Here is a 27,233-nt window from a genome sequence, read left to right on the forward strand (position 1 = left end):
CATGTTTTATACCAATTATTCTATATACAATTTGAGCGGTTACAACATTGCAAGTGAAAAATTAATGTAAAGTAATGAAAAGAATATGATTTTCACCATATATTAAAATATATATGATTTATGATCTGCTGTAGTTTTGTATGAAAATACGTATTAGCATTATTAAAATCTTCCCTCTTGATAGTGTGTTTACCAAAAACTGTTATCAGTGAAAGATGCCACCAGGTAACAATAGATAAGAGGTTAATTATACTATTTGTTGTTTGATGAGAGCCAAAAATATAACTTCTACCGAATCTAGTTCAAACTGTAATATTTGCCCAAGAATTTTAAACTCAATTGTTAGAAGATAAGTTAATTAAAGAGAAAAAAATAATAAACAAATAGAGTTCGTTTTCTACAAGTCACTGAACGAAAATTTTAAGTTTTCTCCCGTATGATTAAATCAGTATGTAGGTTCTCTAAGTACGTTATTTTTATCTTTTTGTCCTTTCCTGTTTTGTATTTATTTATCACTTATTCCGTAATCAGCAACTGAATGCTATTTGCGATATACTTAACACTTACTTCGACAAAAGATATTGTACGAACAATAAATTTTGGTAATACATTTGTATATGGTTTAAAAATATTTATTAGAAGCAAAATAACAATTTAAAGTAGGATAAGTCAGGATGGTAAAGACACAAATGACAAATAAGAAATCACTGTGCCCACCAACGATTAATTTTTAGAAATTTGAACAATTTTTGTTTGGTCAATAAAGAAAAGGAAAGGTAGTATGGTATACTTCATTTACTTTCTCTAGCGATGTGCCCCTTCGAATGTCTTGGATGCACGCTGGCAAAATCGTAGGTAGGGAGAAAAAAGCTCATTATACTCTCGACTTTTGTTATGTTAAACCTACTTTTTCATACAGTACCTGCCAGAAGTTTTGTTCAATCATGAATAGTAGTGCGAGTCGAAAATAAGCTTTAAAGCCTTTAATATGTCTTCAAATATAAATAAACATCTCGTTGATATTTTCAGTAGTAATTGGNACTATATTAATTAACTTGCAATACTCTTCTGTACAATTCTTTGGATTCAATAAAAACTATTTTATTCATTATTCACTTAATTTACTGCTTTTTAAGGCATCTTCGAGAATCAGTGAAATATAAATGAATATTATTTAAAAAGACGAGAAAGAAAGCAATTACATTCATTGCCCTTATTAGTAATTAAAAAAAAAACGTTTCATTTGTAGAAGTTTACAAAAAGTCGATACCCTGTAGGCCTTTAAAAATATTATTTTTGATTGTCTTGTATTAAACAAAAGGAAATAAAATCACGAAATAGCACAGCAAAAATGACTTTTATCAATTCTGCATTGTAAAAAGTAATCAGTGCCTTTTTTTGCTTACTTACCTCGCAATTTTATTCTGGAACACCAAACTTTTGTTCGTAATTAACTTTAGCGATCTGTTTAAGTTGTTCTGTTGTAGATTTTCCAGTTTCCGCGACCATTTTGGAAAAAACACTCTTGGAATTTTGCAAAAGAATGTAGGGGTGATTAAATTCGACCATGGTGCCGTTATCCATAACTAAAACTTTATCAGAATCCATGATCGTGTTAAGACGATGTGCCACCGTCAAGACCGTACAATCGGCAAACTTTTGGCGTATGGTTTTTTGAATTAATGCATCAGTTCTGTAAACAAAAAAGTTTTGCTTTAATTATTTATCGACTAATATACTATTAAAACAACTAACTGTGGGTCAACATTTGCTGTAGCTTCATCTAACATTAGTATTTTGTTATTTCGAACAATTGCTCGTGCAAGGCAAATAAGTTGTCGTTGTCCCACACTGTAGTTTGCTCCTCTATCCATTACTCTGTTTTCCAATCTGTTGATGATATTCATGGGGTCCTTCAATTCCACCTAAATAAATATTTTTTAGTTTATTAACTCCCATAAAATGTTTTTAATATTTACATCGTTTAGAGCTTTGTATAATAAATCGTCTGGGAACTCTTCAAACGGATCCAAATTGTATCTGAGGGTACCAGAGAATAAGACAGGGTCCTGAGGAATGATTGCTATTTTCGATCTCAGTTCTTGTAAAATGACGTTTTTCGTATCGATGGCATCAATTTCTATTTCACCCTCCACTTTTGCTAATCGGAATAGAGCGGCTATCAAGGAGGATTTTCCTGCACCTGTTCTTCCCACGATTCCAATCTAGGTATCAAGAAAGAAGTATAGTACATAAATTATTTAACTTCAAGATTCGAATTAGGTACCTTTTCTTTTGGCTGAATGGAGATATTAAGATTTTTAAGTACCAATGGACCTGTTTCTACATATTTAAGTCCCATGTTTTTGAAATTTATTTTCCCATTTTGTGGCCATTCCTTGGGCGGTTTTATAGGCTTTTCCGGTTGTTTTTCTGGAGGAATTATTGTGTATTCCAACATCCTTTCGACGGACATTAACATATTTGCCACTTCTGCAGACTGTCTCATCCCCCACTGAACAATCCCAGTAAGGGAGGTTGTTTGAGTTATTGCAAGACCTACTTGGCCCCCCAGAAGTGCTAAAAGAGTACAGTGATTTGAAATTTACGTCCTTAATACTTATAATACTTCCATTAATGGATTGATTAATAATAGCAATGTCTTACTTTCTCCAAAAGTCAGAAAACTGAGGGTTACCAATGTTGTAAATGCGGTGCAAAACAAATCGAGAATGAAACCAAAAGCCGAGCTGACTGCAATGTACATGAACCATGCGCTTGTGTGTAGATCTTGGTGTTTATCAAACTCCTCCTTCAAAATTGTTTGAGCCCCATATGCTCTTATCGTGGTTAGTCCTTGAAGGGTGGCATTGAGATGTGTGAATACTGGACTGCGCGCTAAAAATATCAATTACATTAATGATAGAATTTAACGGATTAAACATGGACAATAACGAAAAATAATAATCTGATTTTAATTGAAAATTGCGTATGAACTTACTTATTCCTTCTAAACGTTTGATATTTTTGGACGATTTCAAAAAAATTGACCTCAAAATCATAAAAATAACGCCAATAATAGCAACAGGAATGAGGAATAAAGGGTTAACAACTGCTACCAGAATTAAGGAACCAGCCATTATTAACAAAATCTGTAAAACGAAATAAACATTCAAAATAAGAAGAAAAATAAAAAAAAATGTTCAGAACAAAAATATTCTAATTTAAGAACTCCACGAACAAAATTACCTGAGATGAATCAAGGATGCATTTCGGTAATAGTTCATCGGCACTCCCAATGTCCTTTGAAAATCGATTTAATATCCTTCCACTAGGATTCGTATCAAAAAATCGCATACTCGCATACACCACACCATCAAACATGGCATGATGAAGATTGGTGCAACTGTTCATAACTAATTTGTAAAACGAGAAGGATCTTACAAGTGCTATCAATAACAAACTGATTATCAGACTGCCGTAAATGTACAAGCAAGTAGACGTTGGAAGTTCTCTTAAGTTGACATTTGCAGAAATTGTAGAATTCCTGTATTCTTCGATATTGGTCCAGTAACTGACGAACCAGTCGACGCCACTGGCTGCCCCTTGGGCTAAAATAAAGAGGGCTATGACGCAGCTAACGGCAAAAACGTTTCCCCCTGCTAACATATATCTAAACAGGAGAGACCCCTTAATTTTGCCCTTTGATGATTCTTCATGTTGCTCTTTCAGTCCGAAATCTTTGGTTTCGGTTTCTTCTTCGTTTTCCTCCTGCAGAATAACGTCCACGATGCTAATTTCACTTCTTGTGCTTGCAATAGACGATGTTCTACTCTGGGATATAGAAAGAAACAAAAAATTATTTACCATATATTTAATATTTAAAAATTCAAATTGTACAGGTTTTTCTTCTTGACTGAATTCATTGTAAAAAATTCTTACCCTCATTGACATTTGCCTATTTATCTTTTGTATTTCGACCCCTTTATTTGGCTTATCTTCTGATTTTTCTTTGTCTTCCGGTGGCGGTTCGGATTTTATCAATTTCGCATACTCGTTGCCTAATTTTAAAATTTCGTTAACACTTCCTTGAGCTTCAATTTCACCCTAAAAAGGATCGAAAATGATTTTCAAATGGTTTTCAACTTAGTTATTTATCAGCTTACGTTATTTAAAATGACCAAATGACTGGCATTCTTTAAATAATAGACCTGATGAGTGACCAATATTCTCGTTTTCGATGCCAAATATCCGTTTATACATTTCTCGTACAAATGCCTTGCAACCCTCGTGTCCACTGCTGATAAAGGGTCATCGAGGAGATAAATATCAGCATCTCGGTAAACGGCTCGAGCTAAATTTACTCTGGCTTTCTGACCGCCGCTGAGAGACGCCCCCCTGTCTCCAACTAATGTTAAGTCGCCGTCTGGAAATTGCTTGAAATCGGTCTCCAACGCACACACTTTTACGACTTCTTCGTATTTTTTTTTATTGTATTCACGGCCGAAAAGAATATTTTGACGAATGGTTGCAGCAAACACCCACGCCTCCTGAGACGCATACGAAAGCGTACCATTTACGTCTATGGTTCCGCTTGATACTTGTAATTCACCTAAAAAGGTACCGAAGAAAACCCATTACGAACGGAATGTTTAATGGGGAAAAAATAATAAAATAAATAACCACAAGCAATGCTGTAAAAACATAAATTGGACAATCCACGATAACGCATGATTTTTTAAGAGCTTTTTGAGATTCGTGATTCTTTTGACATCAAAAAATATGTATGGTTTACATATTTGTACAAATACCTAATATTGTTTGCAACAGCGAACTTTTTCCACTTCCTACGGGTCCAATGACACCCAAAAATTTTCCTTTTTCCACTGAAATATTTATATTATTCAGAGCACAGTCAGATAAGTCAGGATTCCATTTCGACGTGGCATTCTTGAGACAAATAGCTTCGTTATTATTGTTGTACTTAATTTCTCCATTGACGGCTTTTTTGATTTCAACAAATTCTTCATTCAACATGAAGTTCTGTAATCTTTTGATGGCCACCAGAACTTCTGCTATTTCTGAAATGCCTCTAACAAACATAGCCGTCAGCGACTGAGCAATGACGTTGTAGTAGGCCGTAAAGACAAACACCTGAAATTTTTTAAAAAATTATTGCATCCAGTTAATTTTTTTTTTGAATGCGCTGTACCTTAGATGCAGTAATTTTTTCCCCTGTTAACACAATGGCTAAAAGGGCACAGAATAAGGCGACTCTTGTTGTAAACAAATTAAAAGTCATAAACAAAGCTCGAACATAAGACAGTTTTGTTATGATTTTAATTTCCATCCTTCTGGCGTGCCGTATTATTTTACTAAAGGGGATTTCCCAGGCATACATTTTTATCACCTGGATTCCGGATATTATTTCATCCATGAGTCTAATTCTTTCGTCAGTTTTGTATGCAGTCTTTCTTCGGTAAATGGAAGACAATTTACCCGTGTAACCTTAAACGATTTTTTAACAGATTATTCCTTGATAAGAAAAATTTGATTTGACTTTAGATCTTCTCAAGTTAAACTTACTTTGTAAAGGCATTATGAACATAATAGGAATAATCCCAATGAGTCCTGCAAAGCCTGCTTGACTGTATGTCAAGTAGGCCACAATGGTAGCGGTCAGTGGAGCAGCCCACATGTGATGGATAAATATTGATACAATATCAAAACGACTGACATCATTGGACAGAAGATTAACCACTTGTCCCGAAGCTGTATCACTTAATGCCGATTTACTTAATTTAAGGGCCTACAAAGAGTATTGTTGACGATTAATCAATGATTACATCGGGGAGAGAAGTCGTCTAAGAACGAGCCAAATTATCTATCGAGATTAAGTTGATTGCTTTCTCAATTGAAAATAAATGTTTTATAAAATGATGAAAAATAACAACGATTAAACGTTTAGAGATTTTATGGAATCTCATTTTTATTATTATGAAAGTATTACTGTTATCAATTTTTGTAGTTCTAGAAAATTTTACGATTTTAATATTTTAGGGGCATGGTGGTTTTATTAAATTATCTAATAGTGTAGGTACTCACTTTCCTATAAATAAGGGCACAGCATGCTGCCCTTACTTTCATTCCGTAGTGGAAAGACTGCATGATGTGATGGTTTACGAAAAATGCACTCATAGCATTCATTAATACTATCCCGCCTGCATAATAAAAGGCGTCTTCTTTTGTTTTGTCAGTACCGGGTTTAAAATAGTCTAAAAGTAAACCTAAAAGTTGCGGCTGCAGAAGCCGGATGAGCATATCAGGGACGACAAGCACTAACCCTATGAGTAAGTATTCTGGCCAAAACGTTTTTACCAGAACTCTAAATAAACTAGGGGTGCTGTTTTTCTTTTTAGCGTTCGCCAAATGCTTCTTCCAGTTCCTAAAATAATTCTGCTTTACAACCACGTGGAATTATAAAATTAATAACAAAAATTAAAATTATAGACAAACAGAATCATATCATGTATCATATTTTCAATAGCAATACATATGTTTATTGATATCTTATATATCTATATTTCCTTAATAAATACAATTCGTAATGTATATAACGAAAAGTATAAAATACACTTCAATTATCGAGAGCTGACTTTTTTAAGTAACAATGACGTCAATCAACAGTCAACCCTCCCTACCTTTAAAAACAACCCTTACATTTTCATCAGTTAATTGATAAATCTACTTTACTATACTTTTCTAGATTTTCAACTTCTAAAATTTACTAAATCTATTCTACAAACCAAAGAACGAAAGTGACTTTTCTACCCAACCCTAAATAAATTACTAGAGAAACTTTTACTATATAGGTGCATATTATTCAATTTTCGANTAGATTTTCAACTTCTAAAATTTACTAAATCTATTCTACAAACCAAAGAACGAAAGTGACTTTTCTTCCCAAACCTAAATAAATTACTAGAGAAACTTTTACTATATAGGTGCATATTATTCAATTTTCGAACTCCCGATAGATATGTGCATAGGTATCGCATTTTTGTTTGAAGTGAAACTAATTGCGGTTTAATAAAAAATCGATTATCAAAACGGTTTACAATTAATTGCGTTTAAACAATGGCATCTAAATTTAGGTTTATTACACTTCTATTTTTTAAATTATTGTAACCTTGTGAAGTTGTTTATAAAACGCAAATCGCTCGGCTCGGAAATTCACTATAAGTTATTGTTAAGTGATTCGCAGATGTTATGCACTTTGTCAGAAAATTATATACGTGAAAAAATTACCTTTGATAAAAATGAAAACAAGAAAAGTCTTACCTTTCCAACTTATCCCCTAATAATTCGCTTCTGTCGCTGTTTAATGGATTGTACAAATCATCCACGTCTAGCGTTTTACTGTACCCTTTTCTGAATATTGGTAAGGTATAACTGAAAAAAAAGACAATTTATATAAGTATAAGCGACAAAAATAATGAAATAAAACTGTAATGGGTTTTAAGCTACTTACTAATTGATATTTTCTAGATAAATAATAAATAATGATGTTAATCATATTTATAAGTAGAGGGTGCTATTTTTTATTACAAAAATATACCCATAATTACTTATTACTATTCGCGTATCCTAGATCTAATACTTTTTTTCCGACTTGTATAACCTTGGCGCCCCCCAAAGTACAGAAACGAAATGTAACAAAAATGCAAACTATAAAAAGAATACACTTACTTATTTTCTTCCTGTTACGAAATGAAATATCTCTCCTTGTGTCTAATTTTAAATTTCTATTTCATACTATTAGTCAAGCTATAGATACATATGTTGCCAAGACGCTCGGAAAAAGTAATATCTAATTGTTAAAATTTAAGTATTTAGCTCAATTTAATGCTTAATAAAAATAGGAAAATTTGCGCTTTACCATCAAACTTCTTAATTTTTGATAAAGGCTTTCGCGGCCAGTAGGTGAACTGATGCTGTTTTCGTTCGGGTTTAAAGGCCAAAGATCCGCATCACCTAGCATCAGTTTTTAATTTTTGTTTCAACGATATCGCTTCTAGATATATGTACACGTATCATTGTTGTTAAAGCCACCGCTAACAACCCTTAATATCTTAGATCATGATATCAGACAATATATGTACTTCATTCGCGTTGATTTTGCTACTGTAATCTTATCAATGTTAATTCTATCGAAAAATGTATGCTTCTTTCAATAAAAAAAATATCGCAAATAATAACTTCCTTCCGTCAGCCACAAGTTGATTAACCCTTTCCCTCTAGAAAGCTTTTACGAGGTCGATGTTCTTATTGAAACATACACAATATAAATATCCATAACACGATAAGTATACTAAAAGCCTATTAAATAAAATTTTACTCCCTATAATCTTCATCATCATTATAAGGTCGTCAGTCCTAAGATTGGTTGGACACGCACCTTTACTTTTTGCTATACTCAGCTAATTTTCGCATTTCCCTTAAACTAGAACATCCCAAATTCTTAATTATTTCTATCCTGAGTTATCTGACTTCCTAGATACCGAAAATCAGTCACTTCTAACTTTTCGTCTCCTGTCTTTATATTCGCTCTTTCCCTACTGTTTGCATACCAGCATACCGGTATTTTAATTTTACTTTTATTTATTTTCATAGAGTACTGTTTTATCAGTACCGCTTCCATTTTATTTAAAGCTATCTCTAACTTATAATCTTATAGAATTATTAATATGTACCTATCTGCGAAAAAAAAAAACAATTTTGAAATATTTTATAGATTATATACAAAAAAATTTCAGGCCACTAATTTATCTCCTCTCATTTCAGTGTTTACTTTTATATTTCGCTTTATCATTCAAGAAGATACTAACTGAAAAGGAATACAATATATCCATAATTATGCACCTTTCTTCTGAAGCAATGTAAATACAGAAAAACCAACAATTTCGAATGGACGGTGCTTTGTACAAGTACCTTTTAAAATACAGTACGCCTAGATTAAATGTTTGGACAAGACTGTTATTCTTCAGAGACTTCAATGCGAGAGCACTCCAAACTCCAAAGGTTTTGAAGTGCTGTGAAAACCGAAACGAATAATACATATCCATAAGACCGGAGAAAATCTTGAACAAGCGCCCCTGAGAGAGTCACTCAGGTAATGAAACGCATAAAAAGAAAGAAAAAGATACACCACATAATTTAAGACAGATTTACACATGTTTTATACCAATTATTCTATAATTTGAGCGGTTACAACATTGCAAGTGAAAAATTAATGTAAAGTAATGAAAAGAATATGATTTTCACCATATATTAAAATATATATGATTTATGATCTGCTGTAGTTTTGTATGAAAATACGTATTAGCATTATTAAAATCTTCCCTCTTGATAGTGTGTTTACCAAAAACTGTTATCAGTGAAAGATGCCACCAGGTAACAATAGATAAGAGGTTAATTATACTATTTGTTGTTTGATGAGAGCCAAAAATATAACTTCTACCGAATCTAGTTCAAACTATAATATTTGCCCAAGAATTTTAAACTCAATTGTTAGAAGATAAGTTAATTAAAGAGAAAAAAATAATAAACAAATAGAGTTCGTTTTCTACAAGTCACTGAACGAAAATTTTAAGTTTTCTCCCGTATGATTAAATCAGTATGTAGGTTCTCTAAGTACGTTATTTTTATCTTTTTGTCCTTTCCTGTTTTGTATTTATTTATCACTTATTCCGTAATCAGCAACTGAATGCTATTTGCGATATACTTAACACTTACTTCGACAAAAGATATTGTACGAACAGTACATTTTGGTAATACATTTGTATATGGTTTAAAAATATTTATTAGAAGCAAAATAACAATTTAAAGTAGGATAAGTCAGGATGGTAAAGACACAAATGACAAATAAGAAATCACTGTGCCCACCAACGATTAATTTTTAGAAATTTGAACAATTTTTGTTTGGTCAATAAAGAAAAGGAAAGGTAGTATGGTATACTTCATTTACTTTCTCTAGCGATGTGCCCCTTCGAATGTCTTGGATGCACGCGGAGAAAAAAGCTCATTATACTCTCGACTCTTGTTGATTAAACATACTTTTTCATACAGTACCTGCCAGAAGTTTTGTTCAATCATGAATAGTAGTGCGAGTCGAAAACAAGCGTTAAAGCCTTTAATATATCTTCAAATACAAATAAACATCTCGTTGATATTTTCAGTAGTAAATGGTTACAATAACAGCACATTTGAGCAATGCAATTGTAGTGGATAAAATGGTCAATTTTTCCGTACAGTACTGTACGGATTATACGCTCCTCACCGTTTATGAGTTTGGCCGAGAGTTGTATCCTTTCTTTTCTGGCCTAGTGCTATTCTTTTCTACTTTGCGCCGGTTAAATTGAAGGTCATATCGCTACAGAAAGTAAACGAAGTATAGGACATCAAGAACTAGTTAGAACATATGAGAGGAAGAAAGACCTACAATAGATTACTGCTCATAAATATTAACTACCGAAGATTTCAACTGCAGTAAAGATTTAACATACAATTAGATAATGTAACAACACACATAATTTTAATAAGTAGTCCTTCATCTTTTTGTTCCATGATAATTATTATTACTACTCACAGCTACTAATAGATATTATCCCCTGTAAAACCCTCTTTCATTGTAAGCCCAAGTTGCCTTAAATGATTGATGAATTATTTAGTGAGTCACACTTTTAATTGTGTGACATCGGACACTCCACTAAGTAGATGGCACTATAAACATTGAATTAATGAAGGGGGTCGCTGACTTAATAAAAAGCGATAAAAGATGATAGAAGTAATGCACGTCCATCAAATGCATACATTTTGTAAATACATTTGATAATATGACAGATCGTTTTGTAGTTTTAAGTCGCCACTACAATAACATTTTACCTAGTTAAGATTCTAATTAGTAAAATAAGTAACAGACAGTCCAGAAGTAAAAATAAATTAATATAGTAGTACTGAAGCTTTTTCTGGGGTACCAGTATGTGTTTTGTAACTCATTTCGATAAGGAATTATATAATGGAAAACTAACTTATCACAGAATGTAAATTGCTTCCTATTGTAGTAAATTATAACCAAGTACCATATGGTCGAAACAATAAATGTTGATGATGAAAATGGATTCAACAAGTTAACGATCACAAAAAATATATTATGGACTATTTTTGTTTTTATTACCTAATTTCTTTTGCTGATACTGAAATTGCCGACGATATGCGAATTAAGTTTCGGGAATTTGAAACTTTGTTTTTAAAAACGTTTATTAAAAACTAGAAATTACAATCGACTTCCTTATTAGAAGGATGAAAAGTAACTTACTCTAAAAACTATTCTTTCTTTTCTCTACACATAAAAAATGAAAATACATAATACATATATAAAAAAAATGATGAGGCATTAGATTTAATGCAATACATAGAACATACGAGTAATATAATACTCAATGCTTAGCGTGTGAAATATAGGTGAATATAACTCCTCCCGACGTAGATATGAGCCAAGGTCCATGAGAGCTTGCGAATTTAGATTTAGACTATAATTGTTTCATTCTCTTTTTCCTTTATCTTCTTTAGTTTTGCTAGCGAAGCTTTTTTAAACACATAGAACAGTAACAGTAGCACTATGATGATATACAGGGTGATTGTCCAAACACTGGCCTTATGAATGCTTATATTTGGCACATTTAATTCTTTTATATTCTTCTCTTGTAAACTCAATGCATTTTGTATTTCTCTAATATTATTTAGACCAACAGGTTTGAGTGTAAATAATTCGAAATTGACGGAGAAGTCATTATCATTTTTAAACACAAAATTTAATTTTGGCAGTTCAATATTTTTAAACACTAACTTTGGATGATTATCACTTTTTAGTTCGATGTTCTTTAGCATTATTACACAGTTGATGTCTATTTCCACAATGTACGTTCNAATTAAATTATAGCCTTCACAAAAAAATAAAGCTTCCGCAATTATTAACCACTCGATATTAAAGTTACTTTTGGTAATTCTACGAATATGTGGCCAAATAAAATTAGTATGTATGAATATTATATATAAAAGTAGCATTACGTAGTTAGTATTAGCAATTTCTTATGCTGAAGTGTACGATGTGTTGCATACCTATTTACAAACAATTCCTTTAAATATAATTTTTCACACAAAGAAAGTAATTAAGCAAATTGTTCGCAAAAGTGAATTTCGACCACTTGAAGTAATGATGCTAACAATTTCGAGCTCACAGTGACTGATAGGGGGGAAGAACTTGTTCCTTTTAACATTATAATTTGGTCAAAGTATTTTACCTGTCATAGGTATGAAAGCTGACTGATGTTTCTAAAGAATTTTTGATAAGTAATTTCAGTATTAGTGAAGCAGGTAGTAAACGCTGACCTGAATATTAAACGCTTGGCCAGCAAAATCTTTCCTGCTTTTAAAGATGCTTACAAAGTGATTCATCCAAAAAAAAAAGCTGAATTTACAGACATCAAACGCTCCTTGCATATTTAGTGATGACAACTACTCTTGTTTAAAATAATGTGTGTAGTCAATACATTTTCGGACACTGACTTATATATATAACTATAGACCGTCGGTCACCATCAAGTTCATTGTTTTTACGTATTATGTACGCATTCATCCGAGGCACTGGGCCGTGATTTACCTACTTTTTCTACAACTTTGCTTCATATTAAACAGTGCACTTTTTCCTAAAATATTAAAGTACCTATATAATTTTATTCGGCATTTTCATATATAATATTACCCAAAATTTGAGTTTTTGGAAAATGAAAATTGAATAGGTACTTATGTGGAAAATACATCGAGATAGGCGCATGATATGCAGCGAATTTAGGAGATAATCTTACAAACTGATAATTCATTACGATTATCTATTATACAATACACATAAAATTGAAGTCTGTCTGACGTACTGGCTAATCATTGAACAGATTTCAATGAAACTTTACGAGCATGAATAAGCGGTTATCAGGAGAAATGTCAGCTAATTTAGAAATAGTCTCAAGTGGATAAAGTCGCGGAGCAAGGCTAGGATAAGAGACAGATTACTATTCGTAATACCTTGAAAGTACTGAAGTACTACAAGAAGAAGTAACATATGTTATTTACATTTTCTCCTTACCCTTAAGTTGCTCAAATAACTTGACTCATTCAGGTAGTAAGAAGACCGAGATAAGTTTAATTGCCGTCTTCCTAGAATTTTTGTACCGGAAGTACAATAACAGATTCTATTGTCAACTGACCCTTTGCTTTGAATGTAGAAATTTTGCTGGACGAAAAGTTGACCGTTTCATTGTTCTGAGCTCTTTCTCCAAAACGGAGAGTACAAAACTCATGATTCGTTTACATTAATTATAGACAGTGACATCGCATATTAACGTGTCTATAAGGCGTTATTCACATTTCAGCAATTAGTACCTATATTTCACTCAATAAATGAATAAAATCAAAGACTAATAATTTAATTGAGACCAGATTGTAGAATACTTTATAGAGGAAGTCATTAATTCTACGAAGTTTTCTCAAATCATTGACTCTAAATAAATTACTCATAATCTTTACTGCCATCTGCAGTTTTGGAAGAAGATCCTGAAGCAAAAACAGGTGTATACTATTAAAACTGCCTTACTGAAAGCTGGCTAAAAGTATTCCTTCCATTTTTGTTTTCTTTTCTGAATTCAGTTTCGGTTGTCTTAAAGAAAACATCAAGGGATTATAAGTTTTCTTTCCAGCTGAGCTTAAAAGAAAGCTTAAGGACTTAAAATATCGTTTAACATCCGTATCAAATCAACGGCAGTTTTAGATATTATCCGTAAATGGTCTAAGCCTAAATCATTTAAAAACAAATGCATCTATAGAAAGTAGATAAATAAATAGAACTGTAAATTACTACGATGTCTACAAACCCATCTGTTTTTCAGTTTATCTTGAAATTTTACCACCAAGGTAACCAAATAATGAAATATTATCAAAGTGAGATAAGTCAAACAAAAGAAAAAAAAATTGTAACATTTCGTTTTTGCAATCTACTAGAAAAATGGATAAATTTGGGAAAAAGTAAAATCGAATGTGTATACGCTCAAATTATTTTACCATTTTGCAATCACCAATAAGGCTTACTGAGTAACAAAATAAAGTAACATAAAATCTAATATTTTACGCTTGATGAATGTGCAATTAATTAAGTGCCTACTTGATTTTAAAATCCAATTAATTTCACAAAATTAGCTATAAATGATTATGCGTTGATCAAATTTAATCTACAAACTAGTCGTATATACAAGGACTTGTCACACATTATAATTAACTATAAAAGATATTCACTTTATTTTACAAGTATGAATAGGTACTTCAAATAAAAGTAACCTTTATATTTTTAAAGTTTAAACATTTACTTTAGAACCGAGTAATTTACAGTGTACATATTTATTTACTTATTTATTTATTTATTTATTTATTTGTTTTAAACGGACAAAGCCCTTTACATATTTATACAAGTGTACAAAAAGTATGCGTTTGTCTGGTAACAATCAATATTGTTTGAGCTAAACAATTTAAGGTAATTAAACTATTATTTTTGTTAAAAATGTTGTATTACCTATGTACACAAAAATGGGCAAGTTTTAGAACGAAATATTAATGAGTATTTTCAACCAAATACACAAGCGGAGATATCCAAAAATATTCATTGTAAAAATTACCAGGAAGGCTTTATCTAGCATCAGTCTATAAATATATATAAACATATAGACTATATATGAGTTTGTTACACTACAATTAAAAAACAGCAATGTGGGTAGGTACTATTTTTAACAAGTTAGTAATAGACGATGCAGTGTGGATATGGGACGAAGAAAATGAAGAAATGGTAAAAAAACAAGGAAAAAGGACATTTTGTTAGAAATAAGGCGTAAAGGGGTAGGTGGGGGATAATTTAGGGAAAATGAACAGGAATAACAATGTAAAGTGTAACTTAACAGTAAGATAGATTATTTGTTGGTAGATTGTGAAGTTGTATAATTGTAAAATAACCAATTTGGTATAATAATGATTCGGTTTAATTAAGTTTATATATATATATATATAGATTCTGTGTTGGCTGATTTTTTGCTGCTGGTTAGTTCCTTGCCGTGATAACATGTTAAAGAATAACTTCATACAAAAAGAAAGATAAAATGTTACACTAATTCAAGAAGTGAATACTTATCATGAGTATGTATTTTTAAACCTGTTAATAAAGACAATAGCATCGAACAATGGAAAGCAATAAACCCAAGGGTATATAAATCATCTTAAACAGTACTATTACGTAGCACTGGTTCACCAATGGGCAATGTTTAGCTTGTGTTAAAACAATATGAGTTGTTAAACTGCTCATTCTTTCTTACTAGATTTCTTTAAACACAGCATGACTTGTTCCTTTCTCAATTTTCTGTAGTTCAATTTAAATTCAGTTTTGTTTGGAAATAATATTTTATGAGTTTTCGGTAATTTGTTCTTCAATTACAAATGATGCTAAAAGCAAAGCTAATTTGCTCGAAGGTTGGGTTGTAAACGCTTGTGTGAGATTCTATTGGCACTGGTGCATTCACAACTGCATGATTTATACATCCTTTTTATTTCGACTATGAAGCGTTGGAAAAAATAAAAGACCTAACTGTTTCAAGCATCTGTTTCGTGCAAATTTTCACACAGTTGCATTTCCTTTTCTCTGCAACCGTATGCATATTTCTTTGATGTCATTATACATATTTTTTCATTATACACATTGATGTCGCTCATTTTTTTCGACCAATTTATTTCTTTGATTTTATACGAAGTTTTGTTTGCTTTTGACTGTGACGAGACACTCTATCAAATATTACCTTTTTTGACCAATTTTGTGCTCCATCTAAATCGAATGATAAATATACACGTAAAAGCATTTTTCGGTCCGGTTGGAATTGCACGGTTACAGCAGGAAAAGACAACACGAACGAAGTGATAATTCTTCACGCAAGGTACGAAACAAGCTAAATCACTTCTGACCTAACTAATAAGCTTAATTAATTAGTAAATATATAAATTTAAACGTTGTCGATAGCACCAAATGTATAATATCTTTAGAAATTAGAAAACTGTCGGGAAATTTTTAAATATGGGTATTTTGACCACTAAATTAGAAGAAAAAGAATCAAGTGATCTAAAATACAAAATTATTTAACAATAAGGCAAAAAGTGTCATTTTAATATTTTAAGGATTTAGAATGCCCTACAATAAATAAGTTTTTAATCGAGCTAATTTTATGTTATAAGACTTAACCGCTCTTAAATGCAAATTAAAAAATGTAGTTTTAAGAATTAATACACAATTAATTAGTGGTATTTTTTAATGTTCTATTGATTGACGAAGGCTGCAGGCACATTCTGCAATATGTTTTACCTACTAACGTAGATTGCACAGACCTTAGCGACAAACTTGACTGCTTTAAACAAACATTATCGTTTTCAATTAACAATTAATTACATACTTTTTTTAATTACATTCCTACGATTAGTAGGCCAAAGTCATTTGCGTTTTTAACGGAGTAACTTATTTTTAATTACCAAATTCTTATTATAGGTCCTATACATGTGCATATGCATTTTTCGATAAATTTTTGGATTTGATAACAAATTAGCCACTAGCAACAAAAGTATCGTATTATAAAAATGAGAAACACAACTTTGTGGTGCCAGATTGATTTCAGCAAGTACACGTTTGTACATATGTTTAGAAAGTTTTGTTTTGAATGGTGTTCATCATTTATTTGAGGAAAATGCTATCTTTTTGGATAGATTATGGGTTTTTACGCATGAAAATTAACTAATAAGAACAATTTATCACTGATTTAAAATGAAGTGTATAATCAACCGAAGTCGTTCCACAAACCATATGAATATGCACTTTTACTTCAGCTCTATTGATTTAGACACACCTAGTATAAAAACGCAATCACGTCTATTTAGATATAAATGAAATGATACATAGAATTAGTTGCTGTATGTGTTTATACAAAGGCTTCGCCGAAAGTAACAATACAATACAGCTCACTTCTTATGAGTTAATAAGTCATATCTCACACTGCACATATCTATTGTTTTCTCAAAAATTGCTTTTGGGCTAAGGCGTCGACTTGCAATTGAATTTTTAAAATCGTAAGGTTGCAGGCGTTAATCTTATTGAATCCACAGGTGGTTAAAGAATGTTTCTGTGGCGACTAAAGAAACTGAAGACATTACATTATCCTCAAATATTCTAAAACAGCGGTTGGGGAACTTTTTTAATCATTACCCCAAAATATTTTTGTGTAAGTTGATATTACCCCATGGCGAAGAGCAAAAAAACAAAATCGCCTCTTTTTAGCATCTTTCATATTATAGCCCCCATGATAATTTTCAAAAGAAAACAATAACTAAACATTTAATTTAGACATCATTTATTCAATTTATCAATGTAATACCTAGTAATAAATAACGGTAATAATAGTAATATGTATATGTAATATACAGTTGAGGAAAAAAAAATCCGTCCCCACAGAAAATATAAGTAAATGATAATTTCTTGTTATTTTGTAATTCATTTGATATTTTTCTTGTACTATTAGACGAAAAAACTAGTTTAAATTTTATATATCTATAGCCCCCATAAAAAATATTTTTTATTTTGGAGAAATGATGTTGTTTGATGTTGAACACTTAGTGGTGGCGGGTGAGATGGCGTGGCCTGCATATGTCGCTAAATTGTTTAAGTTGAAAAAAATACTAACAGGTTTATAAAATAGCAAATTATAAATATATACTTTTTACTCACAAAAGTTTCATTTTTACCCCATTTGGGGTAATTTACCCCGGTTTCCCGACCGCTGTTCTAAAAGGTTAGAGCACATTTTTTTTATCTTTTATGTGCAAGTTGATATTCAGCTTCTTGTGGATCTCGCCGCAGCTACATTGATCTTTCTTAGCTTTAGTTTTCTCAAATCGATTAATCTCTTTTAGATTTATACAAAAGAAACGCCTATTCTAATTTCCGTAGAATTTAATTAGAATCCTCGTATTATTCAGCGAAACTGCGGGTCAATTTGAAAGTAATTGCAAAGTGCATATGTTATAAACAGATAGTTGTTTAAGTGCATGGTCGTTTTCTATTATATCAAATCAGTTTATCCATCAGTTACGTTATTATTAATTTTTTTATTGGTAGACATCTGCGGAACTCGTAACGCGTAGATCGCTAATTATCTGCACAAGGTTTAGTTACTTGAGCGTACATTATTATCAATGTATGTATTTAATTGCATGATCGTATATTTAATCAATAAATTTATCAGACAACTTGACTAGTAGGGAAAATATTATGTTGTCTCATTATTATCGACAGAATGGCTACTTATATGCATGGTACATATAATACACATTGCTAATAACAATGGATGAAATTTACAATGTATTACATTTCACTTCAGCTAGGTATTTGACAAAATTTCATATTAATTTATTGAAAGCAAAGGAATGTAATATTCAGCTTCAATCATTTCGAGTTTAGATACATTCTTCAATAGATTTGAGATTATTACTCTATAAATTGCTGTGTGCTTTGCGTTTTTAAAACAATGATAACATTTTAGTAATTTAAACTTTTTAGTAAATAATTGCTAAAAACTTAACACTAAAGCTAGACTGATAAAATAAGCAAACAATTTGGGAAAAAAAACTGCTTATGTATATCGCATTTCATTGTTTCAAAGTAGATAATGACCCTTAAAATAATCAAAATTAAACACGTGGAGCACATATTATTTACTTTATGAAAATGATTATCATTCATTATTGAAAAAAAGTTGCATTCAATGCTGTTATATGTATATTTACTTACCCAAATATCAACATGGAAAGTGGATTCGCTTTGTCCCTTGGATTTGGATTGTAATTTTCCTTCGTTATGTCCATATTTAAAATGTATCAGTCGTTGTTCCAAGAAAACCAACAATCTATAAATAGAAAAAGTATTTTAGCCTCAGTAACAATATGTACGAATTCCATTGAACTACACGATTTAAGCAAAGGTTGGCTTTTATTTTTGTCTGACAATGATACCTTTACAGGTACAGTTCCGGACCCTTCCGCCAGCGTAACATGTTTCGGGATTTAAAGGGTGGTTCTGAGTATCTATTAAAGTCTGTACTATTTTAATTTGTTATGGTTATAACTTTCTTGTGATGAAAGAACAACCTTCAATGTTTATGTCTTTAAATTCATAGTTATTCAATTAGGCAGTTTTACCTGCCAAACAATTCAAACCAGCAAAGGTCTTCTTAAGCTACTTTCGGTTGACCACATTGAACAGGTGACCCCATCGCACAGGAAAAAGCTTTTCAATACGTAAAAAGCATGACCTACAAATGTATTAACTGTTTGATTGCTTAGGATCATAAGCTTACGATAGGAAAAGCTTCTCGACTTTCCTTTGGTGCTCAACTAGAGAGTATTTTCAAAAACTGCTTGTTTTCGATGCCCAATTGAGTTACACCCCTTAAATTACTATATTTAGGATTAGACAAAGAATAGAAAATACTTATATACTATAAATCAAGTCCGGTCGAACATTGCACCGAAGTTTCTAGCAGAACTTTACATCATATATGTTTATGATAAATTTTATGATGTTTAGATTTTATTATAATAGTTTAGGTATCTATAAACTAAAGAATATTTTGTACACAATTTATTAAATTTATTGGTAAATCGTGGATGTCACTCAGGCGTATTGTCGCAAAAAAGCAATAAGAGACATTTATTAACTGTAAAATTTTTTAAATAATTATCTGATTGGTTTACGACTAGATTTTACTAATTCATGAACTCATTTCTATTCGTTAATTCCACATACTTCCTTATAAAAAAGTACAAATATAATGTAAAATTTACTGCACATTGGGTATTTATAGTATCAGTTCAATAAATCTTAAAATAGTTTTTGAGATCTAAAATCAGAATATAGCGTCTGCGGTTAAATCCCTAAGATTTCTGAGTATAATTTATGGTAGGAGTCCACAACATAACCGAGCTATAACTGAGGAAGACTTTTTCTTTGTTTCTTTTCTATTTTTAGTTTTATAGGTAGGTCCTTAATTATTACTGTATGCACAAGATTTCTGTAGCTTCTTTCTGATTACATTTTAGAATCACTTACATATTATCGCTGTTAATTAAGGTCATACAATAATTACGGGTAATAATACACTGTGTAAGTAGATGTATAGACTAAATTGAGAATCGTGTATTCAACAGTTTATCATGTACGCTACTTATAGTTATTAAAAAAGGAGAACACGGAAGTCCATGTAAAGCATACTTTTATTAGTGAAGGCATTAGGCGCATTTATCATTCCCTGTCATCGACTTCAATTACACTTGTAGACAAGTGCCTAACTGTTTGATTATTACTTAGATACTCTGAAGACCTCAAATCTGCGGATCTTTTGAAATAAATTTATATGTTTTACAGTTAGCTATTACAGACGTTGTTTGCACGTTTATAAATGTGCAAAATGATATAGAAGTACAACTGCAGTGCATACACCTACCGTTATACTATACGAAAGGAATGTATATCATTTTGCTGAAAATGATATGCTATTGATACCTTTTAGTTACACTTTAATCGAACTAATTGGCTAAGGTGATATGATATCAATATACATATTCAGCAAAGCCAAGCCATAGCTACAAAATATTAAATTGGGTTTCACGATTTCATATCCAAAAAATGGTAGATAAAAATTATTTTTAAATCGTTTAGTAGGTACTACAATAATACTTTACTGAACACTTTCTATTTATCGCATTTCATTTTATTTAACGATAAGTATAAGATACAAGACAAAAAATCACTCAATTTTATCCTGATATTTTGATATGCTGGTCAAGTCATACAAAAGTATTAAGTCTTGTTTGTGTTATGGCAATTGATAGTCTTCCATTTTTTGATACATACAGTTTAATTCATGAACAATGTTATACAAAATAATTAATGCTTTAGTAATCATTCCCTACCTCTATATAGTATTAGCACATGCAGTAAATTTGGATTTATTCATTTTTTGCACACAGTAATATAATTTTAATTTGTAACACTCTTTATGAATGCCAGTCGCACTTGTTTAAGGACAATTTGCAAGGTTGTTCGTGTAAAGTTCATATGTCTAGAAAAATGCCTTGACTTCATTCATTGGAATTATTTTACTGTCATACATAGGTACTTTATAACAAATTTGCTCATAACTGCTTGATGGTCCATTCTTACTGTGATATGTGTTATTACAGTTACAGGTAACTTAATTAACGATTTTAATTTTATGCACGTTTAGTGCAAAAATAAACGATCCATTCTCTGCGGAAATTTATGTAAATGCGTGGTTTAATTGACCGTTTAATTGAGAATGACTTATAAAACAGTTACAGCAATTTTTTACAAGTCTGTTATGAAATAGTGGAGAAAATATAGAACTAATCTATTAACTGTTTAACCTAATAATAACATGCAAAACTATCACTAGGTTAAGTAACCGGCTAATTGAATAATTTATTAATCACATAATTATGACTCAAAGAGCTGCCTTATCAGTGGCCAATTAACAGAAAGGTCAATTTAATAATTAACTGGTATTTCTACAGTTTTGATTTCGCGCTCAAACAACCTACGCGCTTGTTAACTCGTAGCCTTGCTCCTAACTTCATGCAGTCGAATTTTCGTTGGGTATGCGCGCGCAACTTCCGTTGCATATTAAAATTTTACTGTTAACGCGTTAAAAATTTTGATTTACTTTTCTTATAATTTACACCTTAATGAAGTCAGAACAGTTTAATAAACACTGAAAAATAATTTGTAACTTTTTGGTTCCTTACAACTTTTCAATGAAGGGTTTTTTACCTATTTATGAAATAACGAAGAAAAAAGTAATAGAATCATAGCCAAAATTAGGGTAAATGTTCTGATTCCAAAACTGAAATTTCAAAAAGTGAAAGAAGAGGGTAAATGCCTTTTAATATTTAATCTATTGAGAGCCTGCGTGTCGTTAAATGGTGATTACGTAATCGTAAAACTTAAAAGGTCTTCAATTAACAATAAATTGACGAATATGATCTGTTAACAACTGGGTCGGGCAGAGTGCCGTCCTCCTTGGTTGTTTACTACACGCACAATTGGTCCGCTGGACGAGAGTCAATTTGTGAAACGTGGACTTCTGTATTACGAGATGCGCCTTTTTATTAGTGTTAACAACAACAATGACACACAACAACAAACCGTGGACATCATTTGATTGCTGAATTGTGCCCACATACAACAACTACAAATCTACATAATGGAATTCATATCCAAACAAAAGCAAACAACAGAACTGGCTTCTCTATTGTGTAATTAATGTTGTGGATGGATGCATCATGAGAAAATTATGACGTTTGAAATTTTCCGTATTTAAATTGGGGACTTCCTAGTTCAACGCTTTCTAATATAGCCAGAAATTACAGTAAAGACAGAATACCAAATGGATATGGCTCGGGATGATTTTAGAATAGGAAAACTTGATCTATTTATACAGTAGAACCTTGATAACTTAAACCTGGATAACGTAATAACTTCTATAAATTCATAAAATTTTGTGTTCCCTTCCCCTCGAAGTCCAAAAGCCAGTAAGCAGTGAAAAGTGGTTTGAATCAGCAGAAAATCTTCTACGTAAAAAACGATGAATTGCTGACTTTCCTCATTTAGAAAAATGCTTGTTGTTTACACGGTTTAGACAGTGTAGAAGTATGTAAAAACATTAGTGTTAGTAGACCTATACTAAAGGAAAAAGCTGAAGAGCTGAAAGTCACTGGAAATCCATAATTTTAAAGCTTAAATTTAAATCGTTAGTAAGTAAAAACCTCAATAACTCAAATTATTTTACGTTTGCCTTGATCTTTATCTTATCGAGGTTCTACTGTATTTTCTTTTCGATAGGATTTTCATTGTTGTAAGGAAAAGTTGAAATGGCTTATGAGAAAGAGAAAAGCATTTAGAACTAGGATCCGCAACCACTGATGGTGCCAAAAATTAATTCATGATCAGTTTTATGCTGACAATGACCGAAATTATAGCCTAAAATTAGATAGATACGAACCACGTAAGAACTAATGCTCGTTACTCTGCTTCAAGTGAATAAAACTCAGCTTTATTCAATGAATAATAATAAAAGCCTGACAACAACTTGTAATTTACTCTAAATTACCTTCTTACGATGACGTTAGTTTGGTAGTTGTACTTTAGGTTTATGTTCATGTAAAGTTTAGAAACAAATCACATTTTTGTCACAAGCCACCACACTTTGTATGCTTCCATTCCCGTTAATGAATAAATTTATCAACTGAAGATCAGCATTTCTACCATTGTTTTCGCCTGACGAGCGTCGAATGTTAAATACGAAAAATGTGTTTCACAGAGAAAAGTCCACGACCATATTCACCGTAGATTATTTAATACACTAATCGGCACAGTTACGTACACACATTTTCATGTATGTATTACAGCTCTAATTCGATGCAACTAAGCGCTGGATAGTTGCTTACTTACTTACAATTAGTGTGTACTGACTACGTTGATTAGGCAATTAAAAGTTTTGCATGGCATTCTGTTGCAATAAATAATAATAATAATAATGATTTTGTTACTGTAATTATAAAAATACTTATTCATACAGCCTAATAACATTTACTCCTTTATATTCTAATCAGCAACTCCACAGGTGCTATGGTTAACGTAGAGTACTGAGTAGCCCCTACATTTGATATTTTCGGTATAATTTGGAGGAGACACGTCTGATCGTGAATTGGAACTCAATTTTATACAAATAACACACGATTAGTATTAAATAATTTGCCTGATTAAAGTGTATTAGATTAATTTATATAACTCGTAGATATCCCAAGATAAAAATGTTCAGTCTCTTAGAGTCTCTGAAAGCGAGAGTCGAGTCTTTGTCTCTCATCGAGTCTCTCTGGTGTCGCTGAGAGAGACTGTCAAAAAAACTGTTTAGCGTCTCTGAACGAGAGATTCCAGTCGCTCACATAGAGATCCTCATTTCGTATCCAGTATCTGAACGAGAGACTCGAATCTCTGAACGAAAGACTCGAATCTCTCAATAAATGGTGTCTCGATAGACATGGTTAAAATTTTCTAAGTTCAACATATTTCAGAGATCCCAGTCTTTCTATGAGAGACTCGAGTCTCTCAATTTTTCAGTTTTATTCTCTCTCCAGTCTCTCAGAGTCTTTCAGTCTTTCAGCGACTCTAAGAGCGTCTCTCACAGTCTTTCACAGTCTCTCAGTTATTGCCTAGATATTTTTATGGATCTCTCACAGTCTCTCTATGAGAGACTCGAATCTCTGAATTAACAATTTTATCGTTCTCATACAGAGACTAGGCAGTAACTGAGAGACTGTGAGAGACGCTCTCAGAGAGGCTGAAAGACTGAAAGACTGGAGAGAGATTGAAAGTTTTTGTCTAGGGATGTCAATAACAAAAATACATATTTTTTTGTAGGATTAAATATAGCAATTAAAGGGTTGAAAACTTTATATGTATAGTGCAAGTGCATCATTAACATCTTTTAGAATTTCAAACATCATGACAATAAACTGAGAGCTCCTAGTAGTAGAGTCCTGAATTACTCATTTAATTAACAGTTAATAAGGAGTCATAATATCTATCTATAGTAGAAAAAAGTATAATTACTTATTTACAGTTACATTGCATCGTTGATAAACATTTTTTTTGCACTTTCTTGCACACAATGTGTGCAAATACGAATTGTAACAGCCGTGAAAATTTACTGCCATGAGTAATGACTATTAAGTAGCAGGTACTTGTTATACGCAATATCTACTTGAAGTTCATTGTTAATTTAATAGGTACATATTTTTTTGAACACAATGTTACAATAAAGGTTAAATATTACACAATTAAAATACTCTTTAGTTTTTTTTAAATTCCAAATTGCAAAGGGTGCTCTATAATTAAAAGAAATGCATACTTTCTTGGTTACGAATATTTTATCCATATACGATTAAGATCAACGATCTAAATTTACATAATGGAAACTCATAGTTCACTTTATAAGTAAAAGTAAATGTTAATTTCCACAAAATATTAAAATACATAATTTCATAGCCTTATTAAACTTCGTCAGAAATCATTAGTATACTTCTGATGAAGCCCTGTCGTTAATAAGGCAAATCAATTGTCAAATGCTTTAGTACATTCTTGTGGAAATTAACATTTGCCTTTTATTTATAAAATGTCATATTATTATAATCAATTGAACCTGTTGATGTTAATAATAATAATAATAGTGCACCATTGTTATAAAATTTTGTACTATTGTTTTCTTGTATGTTTATCAAATGTATTTTTAAAACAAACGTCATTAATATTCAAACAGATGTTTATATAGTTATGGATACATATTTGCTTAAAAATTTGCTTCTGGTATTTGCTAAACACCGACTTTATCTTTACATCAACAATTCCTTGTTGCAAAAACACATTAATAAATTATGCAACACTTTTGATATCTTCTACTAATTTATTTAATAAAAGCATGAGGTGGATTTAAATCGTTTTTAAAAAACTAGGAAACTTTTAAAACATTTGCATTACCTTTTAAATTACATATCTTGTGCAAAGTTGTAAATTATTAATTATCTCATTTGCGTTTTTCAATGACCCCAAGTTGAAGTTCGCCGATTTAGTAGTAATAACGTAGAATGCGAATTTGACTTTTGTATTCTTATAATAAAATTGTTTTACATAAATTATCTGTATGTGTGTGTGTGTTGTTTACTACTTTTAAATTAACATAAGAATTTGCATTTGTAGATTTAATAAAATTTGCAAATCATTGTAAGTATTCAAAAGTAATTATATCTCAGCTTTTACACTATCGTATTTGACGAAACAAGTGTAAGCCACCCTTTAAAAACAGATATATTTTGTGTCAAATAGAAAGTTATCTTTTTGTAAATACACCACGCAAAATTTGGTCCTTAGGCTGTTTTCTGAGATATGGATGATGATAAACATCTGAAAACTATAATAATAGAACAAAAAACAAACTCACCTTGACTGCTTTTTCAACTAGGCAGGTAGCGTTTTTTCAACTAGTTGATTTTTAAAAAGCACTAATTTGTGCGATTACTTGCAAATAAATGAACCCACTATTATTATACTGCACTCTTTCACTCATATATTGTGTAGTTAGTTATCACTAAATCTTACATAAGACTTTTCTTTGTCGACAGTTAATGCTAAATACAACCGCATTAATTTTGTTAGTTTCGCGCATTTATCAATTTAACATTCGATCGTTTAATGACACGATCGTGATGCGATGAAGGATTTCACAACAAAACTACGAACGACAATCGTCCACTACTTTCCACAGCCTGCTGCGGAATGAAACCGGCAGTGAAACTGAATGTTTTTAATGGTTCGAATGTTGAATCCTTGGTGCAATCTCCGTGGTAGAGCTATTTCTGATTTACTGTGCAAATGAGACAAACTCAATATATTTTGTTGCCTTGAGACGGAGTAAGAGAGAGATAAAGAGTCATTAACTATGACGGTAAAATGTTGTTACGTTGTATGTTTGTTATACTTTTACACAGATGAATCGGCAATTTTTTAAAATGGGACTTATCAGTCGAGTCATGAACAAAATGCTTGATGTCTGAAGGACTGATATTTCTGTTTGAATATGCAGATAAGTCGTTTCCCATGTTTACAATGAGATTTAGTTGATTTTAATATTATACTTATTATGTTAAATGAAACTACATATACATACATGTCTATCTACTTGATAGGTAGGTAGGTGATAGCTAGACATGCGTATGCAAATTTATGTAGTTTCAGGATTTCCGAATATCCCACCAATTTATTTTCAGTTCTTGTTATCATTTAACATGTTCAATTTTAAATAGGCATTTAAAAGTCAATTTGATTTAAAGTTTTACTTTCAATGAGTACCGATCCATCGTGAGAGCTATTTACATAGAATAAGTAGCAATTTTTTTAAATTTAATGTTTTTAAATGAAA

At 31.4% G+C, this 27,233-nt stretch overlaps 1 protein-coding gene across 3 annotated transcripts; it reads right to left on the reverse strand.

Annotated features, from left to right (window-relative positions):
- Positions 1-1,046: 1,046 nt before the first annotated feature.
- On the reverse strand, positions 1,047-26,650 carry LOC108732957 (probable multidrug resistance-associated protein lethal(2)03659). Of its 3 annotated transcripts, none has more exons than XM_018463970.2 (16): positions 26,256-26,650; positions 18,974-19,088; positions 7,342-7,452; positions 6,106-6,445; positions 5,587-5,809; positions 5,213-5,508; positions 4,812-5,154; positions 4,167-4,612; positions 3,943-4,107; positions 3,250-3,834; positions 3,002-3,152; positions 2,668-2,898; positions 2,288-2,580; positions 1,980-2,225; positions 1,756-1,925; positions 1,420-1,693 (listed from the first exon to the last, which is right to left on the reverse strand). In XM_018463970.2, the coding sequence occupies exons 2-16, from the start codon at positions 19,045-19,047 to the stop codon at positions 1,420-1,422; spliced, it is 3,948 nt and encodes a 1,315-aa protein (XP_018319472.1). In that variant the 5' UTR covers positions 19,048-19,088; positions 26,256-26,650. The 3 variants fall into 3 exon arrangements, with proteins under 3 accessions (XP_025836314.1, XP_018319472.1, XP_018319473.1); XM_018463971.2 differs by lacking the exon at positions 26,256-26,650 and adding an exon at positions 23,370-23,390; XM_025980529.1 differs by lacking the exon at positions 26,256-26,650 and having other exon boundaries at positions 1,047-1,693; positions 18,974-19,047.
- Between the last annotated feature and the right edge of the window lie 583 nt (positions 26,651-27,233).

The sequence above is a fragment of the Agrilus planipennis genome, unplaced genomic scaffold (assembly GCF_000699045.2).
Source record: "Agrilus planipennis isolate EAB-ADULT unplaced genomic scaffold, Apla_2.0 scaffold22, whole genome shotgun sequence".
NCBI lineage: Eukaryota > Metazoa > Arthropoda > Insecta > Coleoptera > Buprestidae > Agrilus > Agrilus planipennis.